The sequence below is a fragment of the Fimicolochytrium jonesii genome, assembly GCF_025526975.1.
Source record: "Fimicolochytrium jonesii strain JEL569 chromosome Unknown EV422scaffold_23, whole genome shotgun sequence".
In the NCBI taxonomy this organism is placed as follows: Eukaryota; Fungi; Chytridiomycota; class Chytridiomycetes; order Spizellomycetales; family Powellomycetaceae; genus Fimicolochytrium; species Fimicolochytrium jonesii.
Genome location: NW_026515690.1, coordinates 416,689 through 437,654, shown reverse-complemented (window position 1 = coordinate 437,654; position 20,966 = coordinate 416,689). Strand labels below are relative to the sequence as shown.

General features: G+C 53.7%; 5 protein-coding genes across 5 annotated transcripts; 2 read left to right on the top strand and 3 right to left on the bottom strand.

Moving 5' to 3' along the window:
• Positions 1-915, bottom strand: EV422DRAFT_539157 (C2 domain-containing protein). Its single transcript, XM_053071037.1, has 6 exons — positions 811-915; positions 680-735; positions 577-591; positions 386-511; positions 233-307; positions 1-153 (listed from the first exon to the last, which is right to left on the bottom strand). The coding sequence occupies exons 1-6, from the start codon at positions 860-862 to the stop codon at positions 118-120; spliced, it is 360 nt and encodes a 119-aa protein (XP_052923211.1). The 5' UTR covers positions 863-915; the 3' UTR covers positions 1-117.
• EV422DRAFT_195699 (uncharacterized protein) lies at positions 824-1,981 on the top strand. The gene is made up of 2 exons (XM_053065246.1): positions 824-1,599; positions 1,677-1,981. The coding sequence occupies exon 1, from the start codon at positions 941-943 to the stop codon at positions 1,538-1,540; it is 600 nt and encodes a 199-aa protein (XP_052923210.1). The 5' UTR covers positions 824-940; the 3' UTR covers positions 1,541-1,599; positions 1,677-1,981.
• On the bottom strand, positions 1,896-3,209 carry EV422DRAFT_508437 (uncharacterized protein; the record flags this gene model as incomplete). Its single annotated transcript, XM_053068747.1, has 5 exons — positions 1,896-1,962; positions 2,027-2,623; positions 2,684-2,720; positions 2,801-2,912; positions 2,979-3,209. The coding sequence occupies 5 exons, from the start codon at positions 3,207-3,209 to the stop codon at positions 1,896-1,898; spliced, it is 1,044 nt and encodes a 347-aa protein (XP_052923209.1).
• Positions 3,210-3,791: 582 nt separating this feature from the next.
• On the bottom strand, positions 3,792-10,309 carry EV422DRAFT_539152 (proteasome stabiliser-domain-containing protein). The gene is made up of 8 exons (XM_053071036.1): positions 10,203-10,309; positions 9,688-10,110; positions 9,381-9,628; positions 7,826-9,323; positions 5,037-7,760; positions 4,701-4,968; positions 4,444-4,634; positions 3,792-4,380 (listed from the first exon to the last, which is right to left on the bottom strand). The coding sequence occupies exons 2-8, from the start codon at positions 9,850-9,852 to the stop codon at positions 4,186-4,188; spliced, it is 5,289 nt and encodes a 1,762-aa protein (XP_052923208.1). The 5' UTR covers positions 9,853-10,110; positions 10,203-10,309; the 3' UTR covers positions 3,792-4,185.
• Positions 10,310-16,525: 6,216 nt separating this feature from the next.
• EV422DRAFT_539146 (WD40-repeat-containing domain protein) lies at positions 16,526-20,228 on the top strand. The gene is made up of 14 exons (XM_053071035.1): positions 16,526-16,896; positions 16,980-17,037; positions 17,106-17,290; positions 17,359-17,469; positions 17,563-17,741; positions 17,800-17,889; positions 17,961-18,098; positions 18,164-18,288; positions 18,353-18,444; positions 18,505-18,664; positions 18,738-18,904; positions 18,971-19,742; positions 19,806-19,929; positions 20,011-20,228. Exons 1-14 carry the CDS (start codon positions 16,860-16,862, stop codon positions 20,089-20,091), a joined length of 2,319 nt encoding a protein of 772 aa, XP_052923207.1. The 5' UTR covers positions 16,526-16,859; the 3' UTR covers positions 20,092-20,228.
• The last annotated feature ends 738 nt before the right edge of the window (positions 20,229-20,966 follow it).

Genomic DNA, 20,966 nt, shown 5'->3' with positions numbered 1-20,966 from the left:
TGAAAGATGTGTAGATTTTTTGATTCAAAAGCAGTTGCCCGAAACTATTTCCAAAAGGTATCATGATGCAGGATATACAAGACTCAGACATGTTTGCGAATGGGTGCAGGGTATCATTTACTGGGCAGAGACAATCAAGTTGATAACACCACGCTAGATGGGAGGGTAAGCGAGGCCGGTGTCAATGAATTTGCTAATGTTTGCGACGCTCGATGCTGTTTGTGCCGCTTACCTTCTTGTGGAGGAGGCCGTGGTGGAGCTCCGCAACGACTTCCTTCTCACCAGGACCGCTGATCTCGGGGGTGATCTGGGTTTGCACACACGAGAGTCATGAGCACGATGAACATATTGGAAGTCTACCAGACCTGCATCGACGATGACATACCTTGACCTTGCCGAGCTTGTCGTCCTTCAAGGGGTCCTTGTCCTTCACCTCAATCTCGATGGGGCTTCCAGGGGTCCAATTGGGGAACACAAAGGCCTCATCCCAGATAGCTTGGCGACCAGCTCCCTAGAATGCAGACGGATCCGTCAGCCGGGATTATGATTTTTGAGCAAATGACAACAAGTGCTTACCTTCTTCACGGTGGTCTATTACATCGCGGAAACGTCGAAATTGATATCAGATCGTGTGCCCAAAGAACAGAGATCAGCGAAACCGTAGGTATTGCTACATTACCTTCTCCGTCTGACCGCCGGTGGTGAGAGTAACGTAAAGGTCGTTGGAACCAAAGTCTATATCGAACAAGAGAAAGTGACTGTCAGGGGCAGCAGAAGTGGTATGCAGATGGGATTGCCAAGGTACCATACCATCTTCGTCCTGGACTCCGGCAACGGAAACAACGCGAACACGGAGAGGCATGTTTGATATATGTGTTTGGTTTGAAGAAGTGGAATATATTGTGCGTTTGAGGAAGTTCGTTTTGAAGGAGCGGGGAGGATGTTGCGAGCTCCTTTTATAGCCGATCCGGGGTCCTCGGGCTCAGACCTGCAGAGCGTAGCGGCAGTGCAGGCGACCACGTTTCCGGGGGGGATCCGGGGTGTGGAACACTGTGGAGAGGGCCGCATTCCGAAATCGAGAAGTGCACGACATATGAGTGATGACGTGCTCTGTGCGAGGCGAGCCAGAGCAAAGCCTCAAAGGTCATCCCGAGCCACGAATAATGAGACTTACTGTACAGACAGCCACGGCCCTGCACCTTTGTTGTTTTTTATGACCTCTGACCTGAATTGCCTTTTCCGAGCCATGCCGAGCCCTTCCAGATCATGTGTCACCCGTATGCCCCATACTATGCAATGCATGTGGGGGACTCTCCAAGGCCAAAGCTGCGGGGCTCCCGATTTTCTCGCCAAGGAAGCCACCTCGCTGCTATCGCATCAGCGCAGGACGCCGGAATGTTCTTCCGATTGCCGCTTGCCAAGCCCTGCTTCCAAATTCTTCTGGGCGTCAAGTTCGCGACCAAGCCGCTTCCAATCATTTCATGAACTCATCATGCCAAGGGGGATGGTGACAGCCTGTGACGCCTCTGTGTGCGCGTAACGGTGGAACACGTCGCCACCATGAAGGTTCAGACTGCCTTGCTTTTTTGACAGCTCAAGGTACTGTCAATCGGAACGCTCGAATGGACGTGGCATGGTATATACTTATTCTCCAGTGTTGTAATTGATGACCGCAGTCCGCTTTGAAGGAGATGGACATCTGCGTCAAGGTGAAACCTTCCTTCGACGGACATGCGGGCACAGTCAGTTGTGAAGATAGGTGTGATGTGAAAAGTCCTGTGGAGACAGCAAACAGCACAACATGCGGTAGGAAGGGGAGATTACTAGGTATAGATTGGGTATGTACCAACGGCTCCGAGAGCAGGAGCTCCTACTACTACCAACTTCTTTCGATATTAGGATGATCTGCTAGGCCCCGTAGAGACGTGGTAGTACGCCATGGCACAGACCAGAAAGTTTGCACTACGACAATACAGAGGTCAGTTGGTTGAACAGCGGGGTCTCTCCTCAAGTCGTTCACACTTACCCCGGGATCCCACAGACCATGACAGCGTAGAGCCCAAAGGGCACAGTGCTCAAGTCTGGCCGTTGCCATGCTAGGAGCCCGTGGATCATAATAACGACGTACAAGAGGATGAAAAGCACTTTGTCGCCAGCAATCAAGGCCCCTACAAGCCGCACTCGCTTGGCCACAGCTAGCATCTCCGCCGCTCGGTCCTTTGCCGGGTTGCTCAGGCCAGACGGATTGAACGTAACGGTTCCGATGGTTGGTGTCGCCATGTGCGTAATCGCCTTGGCTCCACCGGCCGATCTTTGTATCGAAAAATGGAATTCCTTAGTCCCGTCCACGGTCGCTTCGATCAGGCGCGCAAAGTGCACCGAGAACTGGCTGGCGCAGGCGCACCAATTCACGAACCACGGCATCATTAACCCAAAGTAAAGGAAGGAAACCACATTGTACATTGTCGTGTGGTTGTTGGAGGCGGCTCGGATCGCGCAGACGGGCATGCAGATTGAAAACACGATGTACGTAGGGACAAGCAGTGTCCTGCGCAGCGCATGAACCCGAAGCGTCAACCATTCCTCATCCTGCAAGTCGAGCATCTTAGTTGTCACGGTGATCCTATGAGCAAGTGGTGGATGAGCATTGCTGCATGCCAGCACCTTTCCGAATATCCCTTACCACTGAAATAACGTCGAATACGCCCCACCGATGAGGCCTGGTAGATGGACGGAGGGACTTCAATATGAGTAAGCCGGACAAAAAACAATCCGTCGTCGCGCACATTCGGACCCCTACCTTGAGACCCCACCAGGAATGTGCATGTGCTCAAGATTACCATGCCCGATCCGGACGCCAAAAAGCCCATGGCTCCCAACATTAAGCCCGTTGACGTGATTGCCGAACAGATCTATTTGAATGCTACACGGGTCAGTAACTAGTGCAGTCGATTGGAGACATTAATGTTCGGACTTACGAAAAATATCTTACTCATAGTCATCGTTGGCCCTGTGAGCTTGTAATCCCTCGCCAGTAAGAACAGCATCGACAAGGCGACGCATAACGACAACAGTGCGCTTGGTATTGAAAGAGCTAACACTAGTCGATTGCTGATGCACATAGAAGTCAGGAACGTCCAATGATCTGCTGTGTAGCCGTCCAGCGAGCGGATTGCGTCGAGGCCGCAAGACACCGAACTGCTCATCATCTTTACGTTGGTGTGACTAGTTATGTGTGCTACTCTGCCGGTGTCAAAGTATATATGATTTTTGCAGAGAGGACGGTAAGTTTGGAGGGAAGGGTCTAGTTTATCAAGTGTTCGGCTTTGGTATGGGTGTCTTATTTACGGTCTGCGGTCATTGCCTATCTTTGTCTGACTGCGGTCCTTACTAGTCGGGTACCCATTGTGTTGCTTATATGTATGCTAAAAATAAGCCTATTCAAATCAAAACGACCGATCGGTGTCAGATGGGAAAACGGTGATTTGCGACCCGACCCAACTGCCGCTCCGCCTTTGCACCATCGGTATTCGTTGCATAGCTGAGCACCCATGGTCGAGGCCTTTGGATATTCGCGAGGCGAGAGACAAATGTCGCCCAACGAGCACAATCCGTCTCGGTATGCTTTTGTCTGGATGGACAGTGCGCTACCAACTGTCAGTTGATGAACTCCGCCGTCAATCGCGGCGCCAAGCCCTCGGTAACCAAGGCAGGGGGCGCAGAAAGTGGCGCATGTGCGATTTTCTTGAGCCTCGCCGACCTTCTAGCCGACCTTGCTCGCCGAGCTTCCACGCAATCCTTATCCCCCTGCATTCCAGTCGGAAACGCAACACTACCACCATGCTTGTTGCCGCGCTCGTCTCTAGTAGCACTTGCTCAGGCGCTCGCCGAATAGGCGGGCAGCTGTGTCATGGCCATCCAGACACCAGAGGGACAACAAAGCTTGGTGCTTTTCGCTTTTCACTACGGCCTTTACAGTGTGTTAATGCGCAAAATTCAACTCTATCGCATTCTTTCACGATTCCAAGGTTCCGAAGAAAAAAGCAAGTCCACTAGAGCATCTTCTCTCCTTTTCCCGTGGAGGTTGTCATGTGTAGACTGGACTCGATATGCTATATGATAAAAATGTCATTACGCGGGGATGATATTTAAAGAAGACTTGGGACGACCCCGGGTGCTTCAGATCTAGCTCGCATCCATTGCAGCGAGCACTTTCCGTGCTTTCTTGATCTCTTCTGCGACCAGCGGAACGAGCTCTTTACCCGTCAAACCGTCCAACTTTGTGACTGCTTCTAAGCGAACAGAGTCGGGTAACAGCGGTAAAGTCGTCGTGGCGAGTTTATGGAGCATGCGAGCTGCGGCTGTTCGAACGGATGTATACTGCGAGAGAGCGATTTAGTTCAGAGCGTAACAGACTAGGCGAAAATGAACGTTCTGCCTCACCTTTCCGTCCTCCAGACAATTTATTGTTTGATTTATGGCTTCACTGACAACTTGAGGAGTCAGGAGCTCCGAAGGAGAGCTAAGTTTGTCCAAAAATGTCTCAAAAGCTTCGATCACAGCCAGGCGCACGTTCCACACATTGCCATCTAGGTTCTTGGTCAGGAGCGTACACAGTGGAACTGCATATTTGGCTGCAACGATGAAGAATCAACTTATGGCCTTCAAAACGTCAACGACGTCAAGAGGAGAAAGCATACCTTGTGTCTCGGGGCTGTTCCTGGGGAAACATAGCGCAAGAGTCTTGAAACTCGTGGCTCGAATCAACAACCCAAGGGTCTTCTGCCTCTGGTCGTCCTCATCGTCGACCTCCATATCATCGCTGGCCTCCGGAGCTGCCAGCTCGGCGAGATAGTCGTACAAATCGGCATATTTGTCGATGTTCAGAGCGTCAAATGCCTTTCCGAGACTGTCTATGCTATGGCGCTTGTATGGTTTGTTGTTTTTCTTTGCTTCTTGGATGAGGATCTAGAGCGGAAACAATTGTTAATATCTCCATTTGAATCACGGATCGGTGAAGAACTCCATCACCTTACCTGAGTTATCTTATCGACTTTCGCGGCGCCCTCCGGCGTTGCGAACCAGCCTTTGTTCTCCACAATCACGGTAGCCAAAGAATTGACAATAGCCTCCTTCCCTTCCCACGTCCGTCCCGCTAGCGCGCTAATCAGCATATCCACCACCTCGTTCATATACGGACTGAAGTTCTCCCTCAGCGCCTTCGCCATATCCCCCAACGCCATCGCAACCTGCTTCTTGACACTCCAGGACGGCGTGGACGCCAAAAGACCATCCATCATGCCCATCATCTCCTTCATCCATAACCGGATGGCTCCTGCAGACCCGCCGGTCATTTCCTCCCAGACATCGACCCAGACGAGCTTGATTGCATCGGTGTCATCGCGAGCGCCAAGGTAGGCGATTGGCAGAACTCTGCCCTGGAACTCCTTGGCCTTGTCCGAGGATTTCTTGGCGAATTCCAGGAAAATGTAACCAGGGATGGGTCGCTTGTCCGGATCATCGGTCTGCAGGTATATGTCGATCATGGATGTCAACAGTTGTTCGACCGCGCCATCGCTGCACACTTTGGCCAGGTGGCCAATGGCGCTCGCGAACGCCTTCTGCACAACTATCGAACGATCAAAGATGGCTGATTTCAGCGCTTTCAGGAGACTGTCTGCGTGCTCCTTAAGGTCGTTCGGTGCGCGTTGGACGAGACTGTACACGATGCGGGCGCTGCCAGCTTTGGTTGGCAACCCGACTCCCTTTCGGATGAGCCCGTTGAGACGCGGGATGAGGGCTTTTAGGACTTCACCGTCGACTTGATCGATACACGATTCAATCGCGTCCATGATTGGCGAGCTTCGTACAGCGCTCAACCGAGAGTTTTCGAGCTGCTCCTGGCTGATGTTGTACTTGTCGGTGTGGAAGGTGAGGTAGTTCAGGACTTGGGGTTCCATGGTAGCCAGGCACTCTAGCAGAGTCGCAACGAGCTCCGTGACGTGAGGCTTCAACAAGAATCCTCCCTTCTTGCAGATCTTAAGGATTGTCGCCAAAGAAAAGTTGCGCACGTCTTCAGCCGATGATTGCAGCCCCTTCGTCAAGAAGAAGGGCACCACGATCCTCATCACCTTCCTCCCTTCATCAACAGCTTCCGTTGTCGGATCACAGTATCGCACCGTCTTGTTCGTCAACGCCTTGCACGTCCTAAACGCCGCGGTCCTCACACTCTCCTTGATATCATCCAACGCCCTGAAACACATCAGCCACATTTCCTCCAAATGCGGTTCGAGCTGCTTCATCTCCCTGGACGACGTCAAGTCCGCCAGCGCCAGACAACTTGCTTCTCTCAGCCTCCATTGCCGATCGCCCAAGCCCGCCAAGAGATCCTTCATGATCGTCTCGAAATAATCGTCGAGGGTCTTGCTGGGCTCCTTAATCAATGTCTGCCAGATGTTCTTCATGCTTTCGGCTACTTTAGGGTTCGGGTCGAACTGGAAGCGGTACAGTTTCGGGATGATGGCGGGCAGGTGAGGCTCCAGTTCCTTGGTGGCCTGTGTCGCGATAGTGCTGAAGCCCATGCTGGCGCCTCTCCGGGAGTTCCAGACAGCATTGTGCGCTGCTAGGGACATAAACTTGTACACGAGATCGGGCTGGTTCATGTCCGAGGCGAGGGAGAGGATGGATTGGTACGTGCCAGAGACTTGGCCGCCTTCCGGCGCAGAGCCGAGGGCGTTGTCTCGGAAGAGCTGGGTCTCGCCGGTGACACTTTGCGGGGCGATCTTCTTCCCTTCTGTCAATGTCGAGACCAGGGACCCGACCAACTGAGACCTCACCGCCTCATCACCAAGCTCAAACACCAATCCCATTCCCCTCGACGCCACCTCCTGAGTGAACTCGTCCGTTTCTCCGAGGAGCCCAGCGAACGCCGACTGCAACCTCAGCGCATTTGCTTTGACGACCGGATGCTTCCCACCCAATCTGATGATGCACAGTAACCAAATCGCAAGATTCTTCCGAACCACCGGGGCGCTGCCGGGCGCTATCTTCTCCAGTAACGTGTTGATGACTTCCTGGACGGTTTCCGCTGGAGCTTTGGATTCCACAGTCACGGTCGGAATGTCCAAATATTTCTGCATGTGGGTGGCAACAAAACCGCACGTTGCGGCAGTGATGGCTTCTCCGATGGTAAAATGAACCTCCGTCTGTTTCGAATGCGACGAGGCCAGAGTGTAGATGTGATCAAACACCTGCTTTGACAGACCATGGTCGCCGTTGGCTAGCTGTCCCATGGCGGATATCGCTTGTTCGTGGATCTTCGTGTCGTTGTTCGACGATGATTTGCTCATCAACGCGATCAGCTTTCTGATGACTTCATCAGGGGCTAGCGTGGACGATCGCGGTAGTGCGGAGTACCGACCAGCCTCAGACAAGGCTTCGCATGCTCCCAGAATCTCGAGATTTGTGCCCGCATCTAGTTGTTTGACTATAACTTCGAGACTTCGTGAAAGGATGTCCGATGGGAGGGGAGATTTCGAGTACCGATAGGAGGATCGTCCGACGATGTAGCCGAGGGCCAGGGTTGCGCCATGCCTTTGTTCTGGGGAAGTCTGCTTGTCCTGTGCCGTCTTCTGAAACTCTACCAAGAGTTCTGACACGAATTTTACTTGCATCGGATCGTCGAGTTGAGTCGTGACCACGAGACCGAGTACGTGGGACATGGAGATCCTCGTCTCTGCTCTGGTTGCGACAATAAAGGACTGTGGACACATGTCAGATGAACCATCACAGAGCGAGGTCTCATACTGAAAGGCGTCGAAAATACCTTGATCCACTCAATCTGGCTAATGTAAGTTGCCCCGATCGCCGGCGGGCCAAAGGAAATCAACTCCAACAAGCAATACGATGCCGCCGCTTGAAGCTCCCCAGAGTCAACTTGCAGCGCAAACGTGAGCAGGTCTGTGTACGCTCGCAACCCCGACGTCTCCGTGTCCGCGCTCATTTGCGCCAACACCGCGACGAGCGCATCTCTAGTCTCCACATCCGCAATATCCTCAAAGTCATCCAGCCCTTTCCTCCCCAGCACACATTTCGGGTTCGCGCGGAGGATGAGAAGATGCCGGAAGTACTTCAAAAAGTCAGCCAGAACGACAGGGTGTAGCGTCCCGTCCTGTCTCACATGAGCTTTCTGTGCGAAGCTTTTCGGATTCTTTTCAATATTCGAGGAAACCAGTGCCAGGACATCGCCAAAGACGGGAAGATCGTCGCTCGCGCAGTTGTCGGCTTCCGGGAACACGAGACCCTTCAGTGATTCGTCGCGAACTTCGGGTTTGGAATCTTGGCTGAGAATAACGTCAATGTACCGCGCCAATGCGCTTTTATATGGGAAGAGCGCATTGGCGTATTTGGCTGTGATGTATCGCGAGCGGTGGTTGGTGTTCGAGACGTTCCCTAACAGCAGCTCTTTGAATTCAGTCTCTTTGCTCGGGTCTTGTGAGAGCATCTTCTGGTAGGCGTTGCTCATGTTTGAAAGCGCATCCAAAACCGAGACTTGGACACTGGCCGACTCCACCATCAAAGATGCGAACAATTCTCGAAGGACGGAAACGTCGAAAACGTCAGGTGCACGCTTGGCGACTAATCCGACGGCTTCGAACGCGAAGCCCCGTAGCGAATCATTCTCGGCGGAGGGGGAACCAGATTTCGTCCGCTCGATGAACTGCAGCAGTGCCGTCAAAAGGATAGGGGCGATGGGTTTGATGGTCTCGTCTTTCGTCATTCTGGCGATCCACTGGACGAACGACATCCCTGAAGCCCGCAGTTTCGGAGTGGTCGTTTCACCGTTCAGAGCGTCGAAAGCAACCTGAATCATGTTCGGGAAGGTATTTGCCGCTGTCGCAGACTTGAGCAAAACCCTCAAGATCCTGTTCTTTAGAGAAGGCGTTGCGGGACTTCGGTGGCTATCAGGGTTGTTCGACGGTTTTCCTTGGTACATCGCATACAATGCCCGAACAACATTCGCATTTTCCAAATCTGGCTGAGCATATCGCTTCATTCCATCTTCCCCAGCACTGATCAGCTCGTGATTTGCGTCGCCCGCCGCGGCCAGGTACACGTGATACCGCTCCCAGTGAAACTCGTCTTGAGGGATCAATCCGGGCAATGCGAGGAAACGCAAGACAGAAAGCTTCATATTATTCGATTCCGTCAATGAGGAAGTCCAGCTCGCCTTGTTGTTGTTTGTGATGAAGGTGATCTCCTCTTTGCTCATCGCTGGTGGAACGAACGTTGGCGGCACGTCGAGGGGCGGCGCATTTGGTGGCCTTTGCTGACAGTGTCGTTAATTTGAGATCACTTGAGCCAAAGACTACATGTCTTACCTATTGCCAAGTGTCACCGCGGTCGTTTTGGGAGCAGGTGCGTACAGCATCAGATCTGCGAGCTTCTCCAGAAAGAAGCGAATGTCGGCGGGAGGAATGTGCCAGTCAACACTAGGGTCTAATACAGGGTTTCTCGTGCGTGTCAGAGTTCCGATGATGTGAAGGGCCATTTGCATGATGGCAGCTTGTTGCGCTGGCATGCAGCGAGAGATATTCCGTAGTAAACGAGGAAGACATTTGATTTTTTCCTGTTCAGACGGTGATTAAACAGGGATGGACTACGATGGACATCAAACATACTAGTTACCTCGTCCGTGATTCGGTTGAAGCCGATCTCAAGATAGATCAAACAGAAGTTCCGCACTATCATAGTTGTGCTTTCAGCCTCCCACAGATCGAACAGCGCGGACATGGGAAGGGACAGTGTCGGATCCGATTTGAACCTTTTGCTGACGTGACTGCACAAACTCATGACCTGCAAGTTCGCACCTGTGAGTCCATGTTTGCTTGGTTCTCTGAAGCACTCTCTCTTTCCCTCCGGTCTATCCCTCAAGGAGTATCGACCGCTCGCGTCTCCCACTCTTCCAAACGGAGACTACCTGTGTCTGCACAACTTTATGCGGCGAGTTCAATTTGATAAGGACCGGGGTCAAGAAAGTCCCAACCGCCTTTTCGAAGCGCTCCTTAGTGTCTGCGACGGCGAAACGCAGTTCGACACCCTCCAGGAGCTCTGCGGACGGTGAGGTAGCCGAGAGTGCAATGGGTCAAAGATCACGGTCATCCCTATCAGGAGGTAAGGCCGCATATGCACCAGCCACCTACCTATCTCCTTGTCAGCCATATTGAGTGCTTTCGTTCGTTGTACTGAGGTTTGAAGATTCAGTGCTCCTGCCCAGAAGCGTTATGCTACGTACTGTACGGTACCTATACTCGCTGAAGTTGACCTCCAGTTTTATATGGACAAGCCGCAGGTAGTCATTAAAGTTTACCTGTTAGACGCTTTACACGCTTTTAGACGACGCGTCGCCTTGACGTGAGGAACCATGAGGAACGCCCTGTGAACAATTCGTCGTCTACGTACCGTACATACCCTATCTATGAAAATTGCTCTAAGATGTAATGTTGTGCAATAGGTGGGCAATGTCCAGTGTGGACTGGGTGGGTCTTAACAGAAGCACTCATGTTTAGCGCATCCAGTGGACGAGTCGGACATTCCATGGCTAAACGACGACGGGCGAGCTTCAACGTGTTCCCTGTTGCCGTGTTCGTACTCTTGCTCGTTCGGGTTGCCGTCCTCCTCGTCGCGCCCATCATAGCTGATCCGCACGGCAGGGCTCCTCGACCCCGGCTCGACTTCACCATCGAAGCTAACGCGCTTGCTCAATATCCATCCGCCATGTGCGAACCATTGCACGTTACCGACGGCGGTTCCGGCGATGGTGCACTCTCGCGTTCGGATCGGTTGCTGTAGACGTTATCGCGAATGCAAATGCGTTCCTCTCTGCCGTAAGCGTATTCTTCTTATGCGTCCCGCCCTACTTGCTGCACGTTGACGTTTGGAATTCGGAGTTCGTATCCCTCATCTAGGACCCAGGCAGTCCGCATGCAGAAGATGTTGAGCAACACCATCCCGTGATCCTGGTGTATAACGACGTCCTGGCGTTTTTCCAGATCCTGCTCCCTTTCAACAAACTCTCCTGCTCGTGCCTCTGCAACACATGGCAGTGCGCCGTGAGCGCAATCATGCTGAACATTCACCGGTCCAAGGACCTCCCGGATGCCGATGCAGCGACCACCGGCCACTCGCGAAACAAGGTCAGACCTATTTGGAGCGGCAGGAAATCGCGCGTGATTTCCATTCATGCAGTGAAGGGCATCGATCGTAAGCCGTGACTGCGCCACCTTATGAGGGAAAAGGCCCTAAATAGCTCCTTCCTCGTTCTCCCTCTTCTCTCTTCGCTCCCATCCCGCTCAGCGTAAGCCATAGATTCGTTTACTTCGTTTGGGACCTTACAGGACATTCGCAAGCGACCTTTCAGTAGAGCATAGAGACTACCTTTCGTTCATAAGAATGGCCGGCAATGACAAGACTCAAGCTCTCCCGAGTACCCTCGTTGCGACCACTTCCGGCCTTCGCTTCGCAGCGGCTTCGGACGCCTTTGCATACCTCCGTGACAAGCTTCCCCCTCGTGCCACCGCAACGACCTCCCAAGAAGGCGCTGGAGCTTCTGAGCCAATGCCGGGCGGCGTGGGGGATTCGACCTCTGCTGTGCCCTCTGGAGTTCCCACGAGCGTCGACTCGGGCGCTCAGCCATCGGGAGTTCCCACGACCGAGCAAGTTCCGGGAAGTCTACCTGGGGGGCCAATCCTCACCACCATTACGGGCGGGCCCATGCTGGGGCTTCCTCCCGCTGGGGCTGGCAATCCGTGGACATTCGGGGCGCCCGCACCTCATTTTTTCGCGCCTGCACCTCATTTTCCCACGCTCAGCCAGCCATTGCCTTCGCTCGGCCAGCCGTTGCCCATGCACCCCGGGTACTTTCTTGTGCCTCCGGGACAAGGTTATCAAGCCGCGCCCTCCGCGGAACTTCAAGCCCTGCCCGGAGGGGTCCATTTGCCGTTTACTCCAGAAGAGTTGGGCGTGGCCGCGTATTTTGGCAGTCGACCTGTCGGGCCGTATGCCGCAGCGCAGGCCGTCTCGATCGACCCTGCCATTAACCAAATGCTACAACGCCGCGCGCACAACATTGCGAACGCAAGCGCCCTCAAGCAAAACCTCGAGAATAGCTCCTGCCCAACGTTACCCCCCAAGGTCCTCGAGGATGTCATCCACCTGCGCTTCGTCGAACTCGAAAAGATACACCCAAAGGCTCAGCTGTCGTCGTCCCAACGCTATGATCTATTGCTTTCGGAGGCTAACAAGCTCGAAATCAACGAGCGAGGCCAAGCGCAAGGCATCAACTCACTCGCCTTCTGGATCGAGGCCTGGGCGGTATACAAGCTTGTTCATACCTTTATTTACCCGTCTCGCGTCCCCGACCTGGAGCGTTACCAGGCCCAAATCATCACGCTTTCGCAAGCTTGGGTCTGGTCCACGGTCTATCAGTACGACAAAGCCCGCCGCAAGCACGCCTCGAACAACGTGGTTCAGCCCCTATCGGAAGAAATTCAAGAGCTCAAGGCACAGTACCTCTACTCCAAGCCGAGCTACGTGGCAAATGCTAAAAGCAGCAGCGATCGTTGGAACCCTTATGATCGACGAGGAAGGGAATCTCGTGGTGGAACGCGATCCGACCATTGCGGCGATTACCAGACGCCCCGCGGGTGCCACCGGGACCATTGCGTCTACAAGCACCACTGCGCCCGCTGCAAGGGAAATCACCCGGCTCATGCCTGCCGCGGCGGGCGAGCAGCTGCATCCGAACCGCCCAGACAATCAAACGACAACAACCTCACCCCTGCTTGAAGAGCGCCTGGCCGAAGCAAAGTACTCCGAAACGCGGGACCGGGCTCCACCGCACCTTCAGATCGTCCCACGCGAATTTCGTCATACCTTCCCCACGCAACAAACCCCGTTACCCACAGCCCAACAATCCATTTTGCGACCTCCCTTCCCCGACCCACCGCTTACCGAGATAGAAATTCAAGCCCTCCATACCGCTCTGGACTGTAATATCGCACGCCTACCGACGACCTTTAATATTCACGCTTTCCGCCGCATCATGACCGACTTCCCCAACCGCCCATTGCTCGAATCAGTGCTCCGACATTTCGCCACCGGGTTCCCCATCATGTTCCAGGGGACTCGCACCAAATACATCCCAAAGAACCATCCCAGCGCATCCGCTCAAGCGCAGCATGTGTCCGACAACATGCATGCCGAAATATGCGCCGGGCGACGATCCGAATTACCCCCCGAACACCTCGCGAAACTCCCGTATTTTATGGGGAGCCCTTTAGCCACCGTACCAAAAGCGAACAAGCCCGGCAAATACCGTATCGTTCACGACGCTTCCTCCCCTCGCTCACGCTCCGTCAACGATGGGATCCTCCCGTTCCCCGATCTGCATCTCGACCGCATCGGCGTGTTCATCACCGCGCTCACTAGCCTCAAGCGCCGTGGAATCCCTGCTGGGTTTTGGATGGTCGACATGGTAGCCGCCTACCGCCAACAGCCCACACGCGTCACGGACCAGATGCTCCAACTCCTTTACTGGGACGCCCGGTTTTACATCGATCACGCAACCATGTTTGGCGTCCGTTCCGCAGGCACATACTGCTGCATCGTCGGCGATCTGATCTGTTGGGCGCTTCGGAACTACGGAGTAAAAGACGCCCTCCATTACAGCGACAACCATTTCGGACCGGCTGCTCTCACCACTCTCCCTCACGTACTAGCCCAAGTTAAACGCATCTTCAATATCATCGGGCTCCCGCTGGATACGGGACAGGAGTTCGTCGGCACTTGCGGCAAGCTCATTGGGTTCCTCGTCGACTCAACCGAAATGACCATTTCCATACCCAACGATAAGCGTCTGACTATCCTCGCGATGCTCACACCGACTGCGCTCCAATCCATTAACGCCAAAGAATATGACAAGCTCGTGGGCCTTCTGACGTGGATAACCCAGATCCTCCTATACGCCCGCACGTATCTCCGAGCCATGTGGGCATATCAAGCAGTCGTCCGCGATAAAGCCATTCGCAAGCCCAAACTCTCCGCGCAAATTACAGCAGACTGCAAATGGTTCTTCGACACCATTGCCCAATGGTCAGGCACATCCCTCCTTATCGAGCACCGCTGGGAAACGGAACCGACGTTCAATATCGTCAGCGATTCGGGCGTCGGAGGCCTTGCCGTCGTCACACCATCCCTCTACGGCTTTGCGACTTGGTGTCCCGCGTGCTACGACAACTCCCTATCAGGCACATTCGAATTCCTTACCATCCTGATCGGCCTACAAACACTGGGACCGCAGCTATCCGGACGATGCGTCCTATGGTTCTCCGATAACGCCGCCAACATCGCGATCTGGGCCAGCGGCACCTCGAGTGACCCCATGTACAATCGGATTCTACGCAACATACACACGCTCGCCACACAGTTCCAATTCATGCTACGCATCGCGCACGTTCCCAGAACCGAACTACCCTCCACGGATAGCCTCACTCGCGGGAAACACGCCGAATTTGCTGCCCGCTTCCCCGACAAACAACCAATCGACCTCCAGGCACCCCCATGGGTGGCCCGGACAGAGCTGACTCCGCCCCAGTTCTGCGTCAACCCCGCTCACCTTAACCAAGCCCATGTTTAACGAAGCCATCCCACGTAACGCGTCGTACAGCGCCATTTGCGCCGCGTACGTTCGCCTTGCGGAGCATCATCATTGGCGGAATGATGATGGTTCGTTCTTTCCTATCAACGCTATCAATTTCGATTTATACCTTTCTTTTCAACTCGACCGAGTCTTTTGCGGCGAAATCAAGGCCCACACTCTCAGAAAATACTTCAGCGCCCTCAAAGATATGCACACCGCTCTCGGCCACTCCTTCGACCACCTCTACAAAAACGAATTCGTTAACCGACGTCTCTCGATGACCCGCCGTCAGGCACCACCAGAAACAACCCGCCAGGACCCCGAGGTCACTCTTCATATGCTCACTCACTTTGTCAACACCCTGCCCGCTACGCACAACTTCCTCGTCGCTCGAGCCATCGCTTGCGCTGCCTTTTGGGGACTGGCGCGCCGCCGGGAAGTGATTACGGATGGAACTCAGAAAACGACGGCGGAAATGCTTCGCATTTCCCATGTTCAACGGATCAGCTTACCAGGGGCGGAGGGATTCGCAATCCGAGTACCGAAGCCCAAGGTATACACCATACACGCGCAGCATCTAATTCTTCGCCCGGTACCAGGCTCGCCAACATGTGCGGTGAAGGCGCTGGAAGCAGTACTACGAGCTAGGGAACGAGCGGCACCGGAGGAACCCCTTTGGATCCTGGAGGATGGCACAATACCGACGACACAGTGGTTCATGACGATCTGGAACCATGTGTGTGGCCCTGGGACGGGAGCGAGTAGCTTTCGGGCTGGGGGAGCGACGCAGCTTGCTTTCTCGGGCTTCAGATTCCAAACAATTCAGCAACTCGGCCGATGGTCAAGCGATGCATTCGAGAGGTATATCCGGGCTCACCCCGCCCTATTATTCGCAGCTGCTGTGTACGGGAACTAGGGTAGCTACCGCGCGATTGTATCATATTTATCAACAGAGCTTTTTCCTCATTGCTACTGCCATGCCACGCTCGCCCGCCACGCTACCCATGCTCACCTTTTATCAATAGAAGTGCCTCATCGCCACAGGCCACGCTCGCCACGCTACAATGCTTGCCGCACTCTGCCACCTGCTACCCTGTTGCCACGCTCACTACCCGCTGCCACCTGCTACCCTGCCACCTGCTACCCTGTTGCCACGCTCGCTACCCGCTGCCACCTGCTACCCCGTTGCCACGCTTACTACCCGCTTGGGGCCTCAGTTTCTAGGAACGACCGGCAGCACAGATGGGAGGCTGCGCTAGCTGCCGGTAATACAAAGATTCGACCCCAAGCTTGTGCAAAAGCAGGAACGCAGCGGAGATCGTTTCCATTCATGCAGTGAAGGGCATCGATCGTAAGCCGTGACTGCGCCACCTTATGAGGGAAAAGGCCCTAAATAGCTCCTTCCTCGTTCTCCCTCTTCTCTCTTCGCTCCCATCCCGCTCAGCGTAAGCCATAGATTCGTTTACCCACCCACCCTCTCCGTGCATGTAAATAGAGATGGGAGGCTGCGCTAGCTGCCGGTAATACAAAGATTCGACCCCAAGCTTGTGCAAAAGCAGGAACGCAGCGGAGATCGAATCTGCGCCGAGTATCTTCGGACATGTCGCGTTGCATTACGTGAGCATGTGGCGCTGATATCCAGGATGACTCAGCTGAGCTGGTGGGCGTGGGTAGTTAAACATATGCTCTGGACGAGGAGAATGTTCCAGCCCAAAGTGTGTTAATCTGAGAAGTGTTCATTGAACAAGACGATGTGCCTTCGTCTTGACGGACGCGTTCCGCGTTTCTGTGCGTTAGGTAAGCTTCTCCCTTCGACGCGCTTTCGCGCTCTCGGTTCTGCACCATCCGCACAGCTGGGAAGTGGCTTCCGGAGTGAGCAGCGCCTGACGAAGCTATACAGGAACGCCGGTTCATCCACTGTCTAGTATCCAAGCTTGTGACTTCCGGTTGGAAAGAAAGCCCTCCCTATATTCTGTAGCTTGCCTTTTTGGCCCCGTCATCTTTGGCAAGTCCCCGGAGCCTGAGGCGGACCGACAAGCATCAGCTGTGGCTCGGCTCATTCAAGAGTCTCTGATACTGGCCAGACCTACGAAGCAAGACACCGAGAAATAGGATTATAGTTGGGAGAAAGGAGGGCGGCAAACGTACACCGTCGGGCGCGATGAAGTTAAAAATCCATCAAGAGCAGACCAACAGGCGTGAGTCGATTTTATTTGTTGCAACGGGACGCCATCATGTACTCTCGCTCACTAAGCTCTTCTCTTATTCGTTGGGAATTTAGATTTCGACATCGTCACATCAGTCAATTGGACAGGCAACAACGAGCTATTCTCAATAGGGTATGCTATGCTGACTCTATGCCCGTTGTAATATCGTCGAATAAGCCGAATGACATTTTGATGTTTAGGGACGATCGGCAGGTGTTGCGATGGTCGGGAGATGGAGATTTTGTCGGTCAGCAGAGTTTGGCCGTCTTCGATGGGCAAACGTCGGGCCAGGAAGTGCACGCTAGTGAGATACACTGGGTTCCGGCAGCGCCAGGGAAGGGCGGCCAAACGACTGCGGAGAGCTTTGCCCTGGCTGGAACAGATGGTGGGTTGGCCTTTCGCTAAGGGACGTCATTGGAAGGCATGGGAACTCAAAAGCGGTGGGCTTCCTAGGCAAATTCTACTTTTGCTCAAAGAATGGACGCGTGGAAAAGGTCGTTGAAGCACATACCGGCGCTATATTATCACTGCGATGGAACTATGAGGGGTCCGCGCTGGTAACAGGTTAGTAGGTCGCCCGTGAGAGGTTGAAGGTGGCAGCCATAGCGGGGACGAGGGAGGGATGACGAGCTTACGAAAACCGCTTGCAATATATAGTCGGTGAAGATGGCCATGCAAAGATCTGGTCCAGAGGCGGCATGCTGCGATCCGCCATCATACAAACGAGTTATCCGATATACTCCGTAGCCTGGTCGCCCGACAATGACCAGCTCCTGTTGACCAACGGACGAAATCTGATCATCAAGTCACTTCAGGCTGGGAGTAAGCCTCAGCAGGTAAGATATGTTGCCCAGGCTCTCGCACTCGGCAGTTCCGTTTCTCACGTTGGAACAGTGGAAAGCCCACGAAGGTGTCATATTGAAGGTTGACTGGAGCCTGGTAAACGGGCTTATCCTATCAGCGGGGGAAGACCGGAAGTACAAGGTAAGCACACACTGGTCGATGCTAGTGAAAGGACAGGAGGCGCAGCTGCTGATCTGACATTGGTTCATCAGGTGTGGGATGCGTTTGGCCGGCAGCTATACTCGAGCAGCGCCCACGACCATCCCATCACATCGATCGCGTGGAATCCCAGCGGCGAGATGTTTGCAGTTGGGTCGTATAATATGATACGTGTCTGCGACAAGTTGGGGGTAAGCCGCGGAGGGCAAACTTTTCCGGCAACGAGAGCGAGTGCTGATATCTCGGTTCCGTCCAGTGGTCGTATGCTATGGAAAAGCCAGAAAGCGGATCAATATTTGGCATTGCATGGACGCCAGATGGCACGCAGATGGCTTGTGCTGGGGGTTCGGGGGCGGTAGTATTTGGGCATGTCATCAATCGGTAAGTGATGTCGGCTCGCAAAGCAGGCAATCAAGTACATGTCCCTGAGCACGCCTTCTTTTAGGCGGTTTGAATGGAAGAACTACGAAGCTACAATCCTAGATGATCACCGGCTGCTCGTGCATGACGTTGTACAGGGGACCTCTGAGAACCTCGGTAAGTAGTCAAACAAGAGATAGATGCAGATGAACTATTATCAACCTCCTCAATCTGTAGAATTCCGGGATCGGGTTGTAAAGGCAGTGTTAGGCTACGGCCATTTGATTGTGGCAACATCGACGCAATGCCACATCTATAGTGAGCGCAACTGGAACACGCCGGCCATCATCGATTTGTCAAGTGGCGGTCGAGTGACTTGCCTTCAGCAATGCCTTCAGTAAGCACCCAACCCTTTGCGGGTCGTGATGCTGGGTGTGGTCATTCTAACGCCAAACCCGCTCCGTCTGTAGATCCTTTGCATTGATTGATACGGTCACTGGCATACAGATTTTCTCATATGAAGGGCGTCTGATCAGTCAGCCAAAATACCCTGGGTTGCGAGCTGAATGCGTGACGCCGCAGACTCTTTCCATATCTACGGATGTGTTGGCGATTCGTGATAAGGCCGATGAGAAGAGTTGGTTACATGCAAGTCCGCCGTTGGGTGTTACGAAACGAAGCTAATCAGTGGCATCCCTTCCAGCTGTGTTCCTATTCGAAACCCACTCCGGTCGACCCTTGGGTCAAGGCAGCGTCAAACACCACGTCGATATTGCCGAAATCGGCCTGAACCAATCCTCATCCGCCGGAACCCGTCAACTAGTCCTCGTCGACAGAAACCGCGACATGTTCATCACAACCGTCGTTCGCGCCGACTTCAAGAAGCTCGGGACAATGATCGAAAGTTTCGCCTGGAACTCCGAAGCAGACCTTCTTGTCGCCATGATGGACTACAAATTCGTCGTGTGGTTCTACCCCAACGTCGTGTTTGTCGACGAGGATATCGCCCCGCTTACCAAGTTTGAGAAGGATGGAAGCGCGTTCGGGAAGGATGCGCAGATTGTCAGCTTTCATGGGACGCAGTGTACCCTGCGACGCGCGGACGGGACGTTGGTCACTGTGAGCAACATCACGCCGTTACCCGCGGTGCTGCAGGAGCATGTTCGCAAGAAGCAGTGGGAGGAGGCGCTGCGGTTGTGTCGATATGCAAACACGAAGGAGCTTTGGAGTTGTCTTGCCGCGATGGCGGTGAATGGACAGGATTTGAACACCGCGGAAGTGGCCTATGCTGCGATTGACGAGGTTTCCAAAGTGCGGTATATTGTGTACATACGCGACATTCCGACCGCGGAAGGGAGGGCGGCTGAGCTGGCGTTGCTGAGGAGGCGGCCGACGGAAGCGGAGAATATATTGCTCTCGGCGAACATGACGTACCGAGCTATCAAGATGTGGATTGCATTATTCGATTGGGAGAGGTGAGGCCTTACCGTCTGGGATGAAGGCATACGCAGAAACTGATGTACGCAAAACTTCTCCAGGGCATTGGAACTAGCCGTCAAGTACAAAACCCACGTAGACACGGTGCTGTACTTTCGAGAAAAGTACCTGAAAGCAGTGAGGAGGCGGGAAACCAACCGCAAGTTTGTCAAATATTCACAAAATGTAAGGCGGACGACTGAAATAGGCCAACTGGAACTTCTCATCTTCAGTGACATATTAACCCTTTCATCTCTCGCATCAAAGGTACAAGTGAACGAAGAGAAGATCAAGGCCAAGATGTTGATGGAAGAGGAAAGCGAGCGAAATCGTACCTCTGCGCGGTAGCAAGCTCGGTCCAAAAAACCGAGTGCTTTGGACTTTTAGTGGTGGAGTGACGGACAACAAATTGCATACCGGTCATGGCAATGCATAACTGATGCATATACATGAATGAAAAGTCAATTTTGGGAAAGGAGGCTTACATCTCATTCGTGCGAAACGAGCTGTCCACTGTCCGGTCGCTCTATGGACAGCGGTGACCTCACACGTCCGAGAACTTCGACGGCGAGACGCTGGGTGGCAGGCTTAGGCGGGGTACGTCAGGTGATGGTGTAGCGGGCCTGGTTACCCACCACGGTTGGCATTCATGGCAGTACGGGCCATAGTACGGGTAGCCTACGCTACTGATGCAAAAAGCCACCCCATCGAGCCTTTGCTGGGTCCGAAACTCGCACCTCTGGCAATTGTCGAATCTGTATGGGCGGTATACGACAGGCCAAATATTTGCCCACATATTGAAACGGCAGTTCTTGAAAAAGTTCTGACAGGTGAAGTTGATGGTCATAAGCTTAACGGTGGGACGGTTACGATGGGCGATACGGTACAAAAGCCACCGGCGAAGCTAGCAATAGACTCCCCATCAACAATGATTTCCGCGCGGTACGACGAAGAAGAGAGATCCGGTAGTGGCTATCTGCATATAATCAGCCTGCGACCGGTCGTACGGCCAGAATCTTAATGTTGCGGTTCCTTTAGGCGTGCCGCTGTCAGTGGTCGAGGAAGATTCGGTAGGCGGGCAAGGGGGTCTGGCAAGGGCGTTTGGAGCTGCTGTTGCCAGCAATATCAGCAACACGAGCGCGTTGTGCCAACTCGGCCAAGCCTCGTACAGTAGGGGTGGCTGCCTTTCTTGTTGGTTAAAGACTGTCCAGCGCACGGCGGAG

Bases quoted from the DNA above. Each gene is read 5' to 3' on its own strand.
- EV422DRAFT_539157 (XM_053071037.1), bottom strand. From the start codon at position 862: ATGCCTCTCCGTGTTCGCGTTGTTTCCGTTGCCGGAGTCCAGGACGAA. The intron at 736-810 runs GTATGGTACCTT...TGTTCGATATAG, and splicing joins CGGAGTCCAGGACGAAGATG to ACTTTGGTTCCAACGACCTT. The intron at 308-385 runs GTATGTCATCGT...GTGCAAACCCAG, and splicing joins ACAAGCTCGGCAAGGTCAAG to ATCACCCCCGAGATCAGCGG.
- EV422DRAFT_195699 (XM_053065246.1), top strand. From the start codon at position 941: ATGTTGCGAGCTCCTTTTATAGCCGATCCGGGGTCCTCGGGCTCAGAC.
- EV422DRAFT_539152 (XM_053071036.1), bottom strand. From the start codon at position 9,852: ATGAGTTTGTGCAGTCACGTCAGCAAAAGGTTCAAATCGGATCCGACA. The intron at 9,629-9,687 runs GTAACTAGTATG...CCGTCTGAACAG, and splicing joins TCAACCGAATCACGGACGAG to GAAAAAATCAAATGTCTTCC. The intron at 4,381-4,443 runs GTGAGGCAGAAC...GCTCTCTCGCAG, and splicing joins ATTGTCTGGAGGACGGAAAG to TATACATCCGTTCGAACAGC.
- EV422DRAFT_539146 (XM_053071035.1), top strand. From the start codon at position 16,860: ATGAAGTTAAAAATCCATCAAGAGCAGACCAACAGGC. The intron at 17,038-17,105 runs GTATGCTATGCT...TTTGATGTTTAG, and splicing joins AACGAGCTATTCTCAATAGG to GGACGATCGGCAGGTGTTGC. The intron at 18,289-18,352 runs GTAAGTGATGTC...GCCTTCTTTTAG, and splicing joins TTTGGGCATGTCATCAATCG to GCGGTTTGAATGGAAGAACT.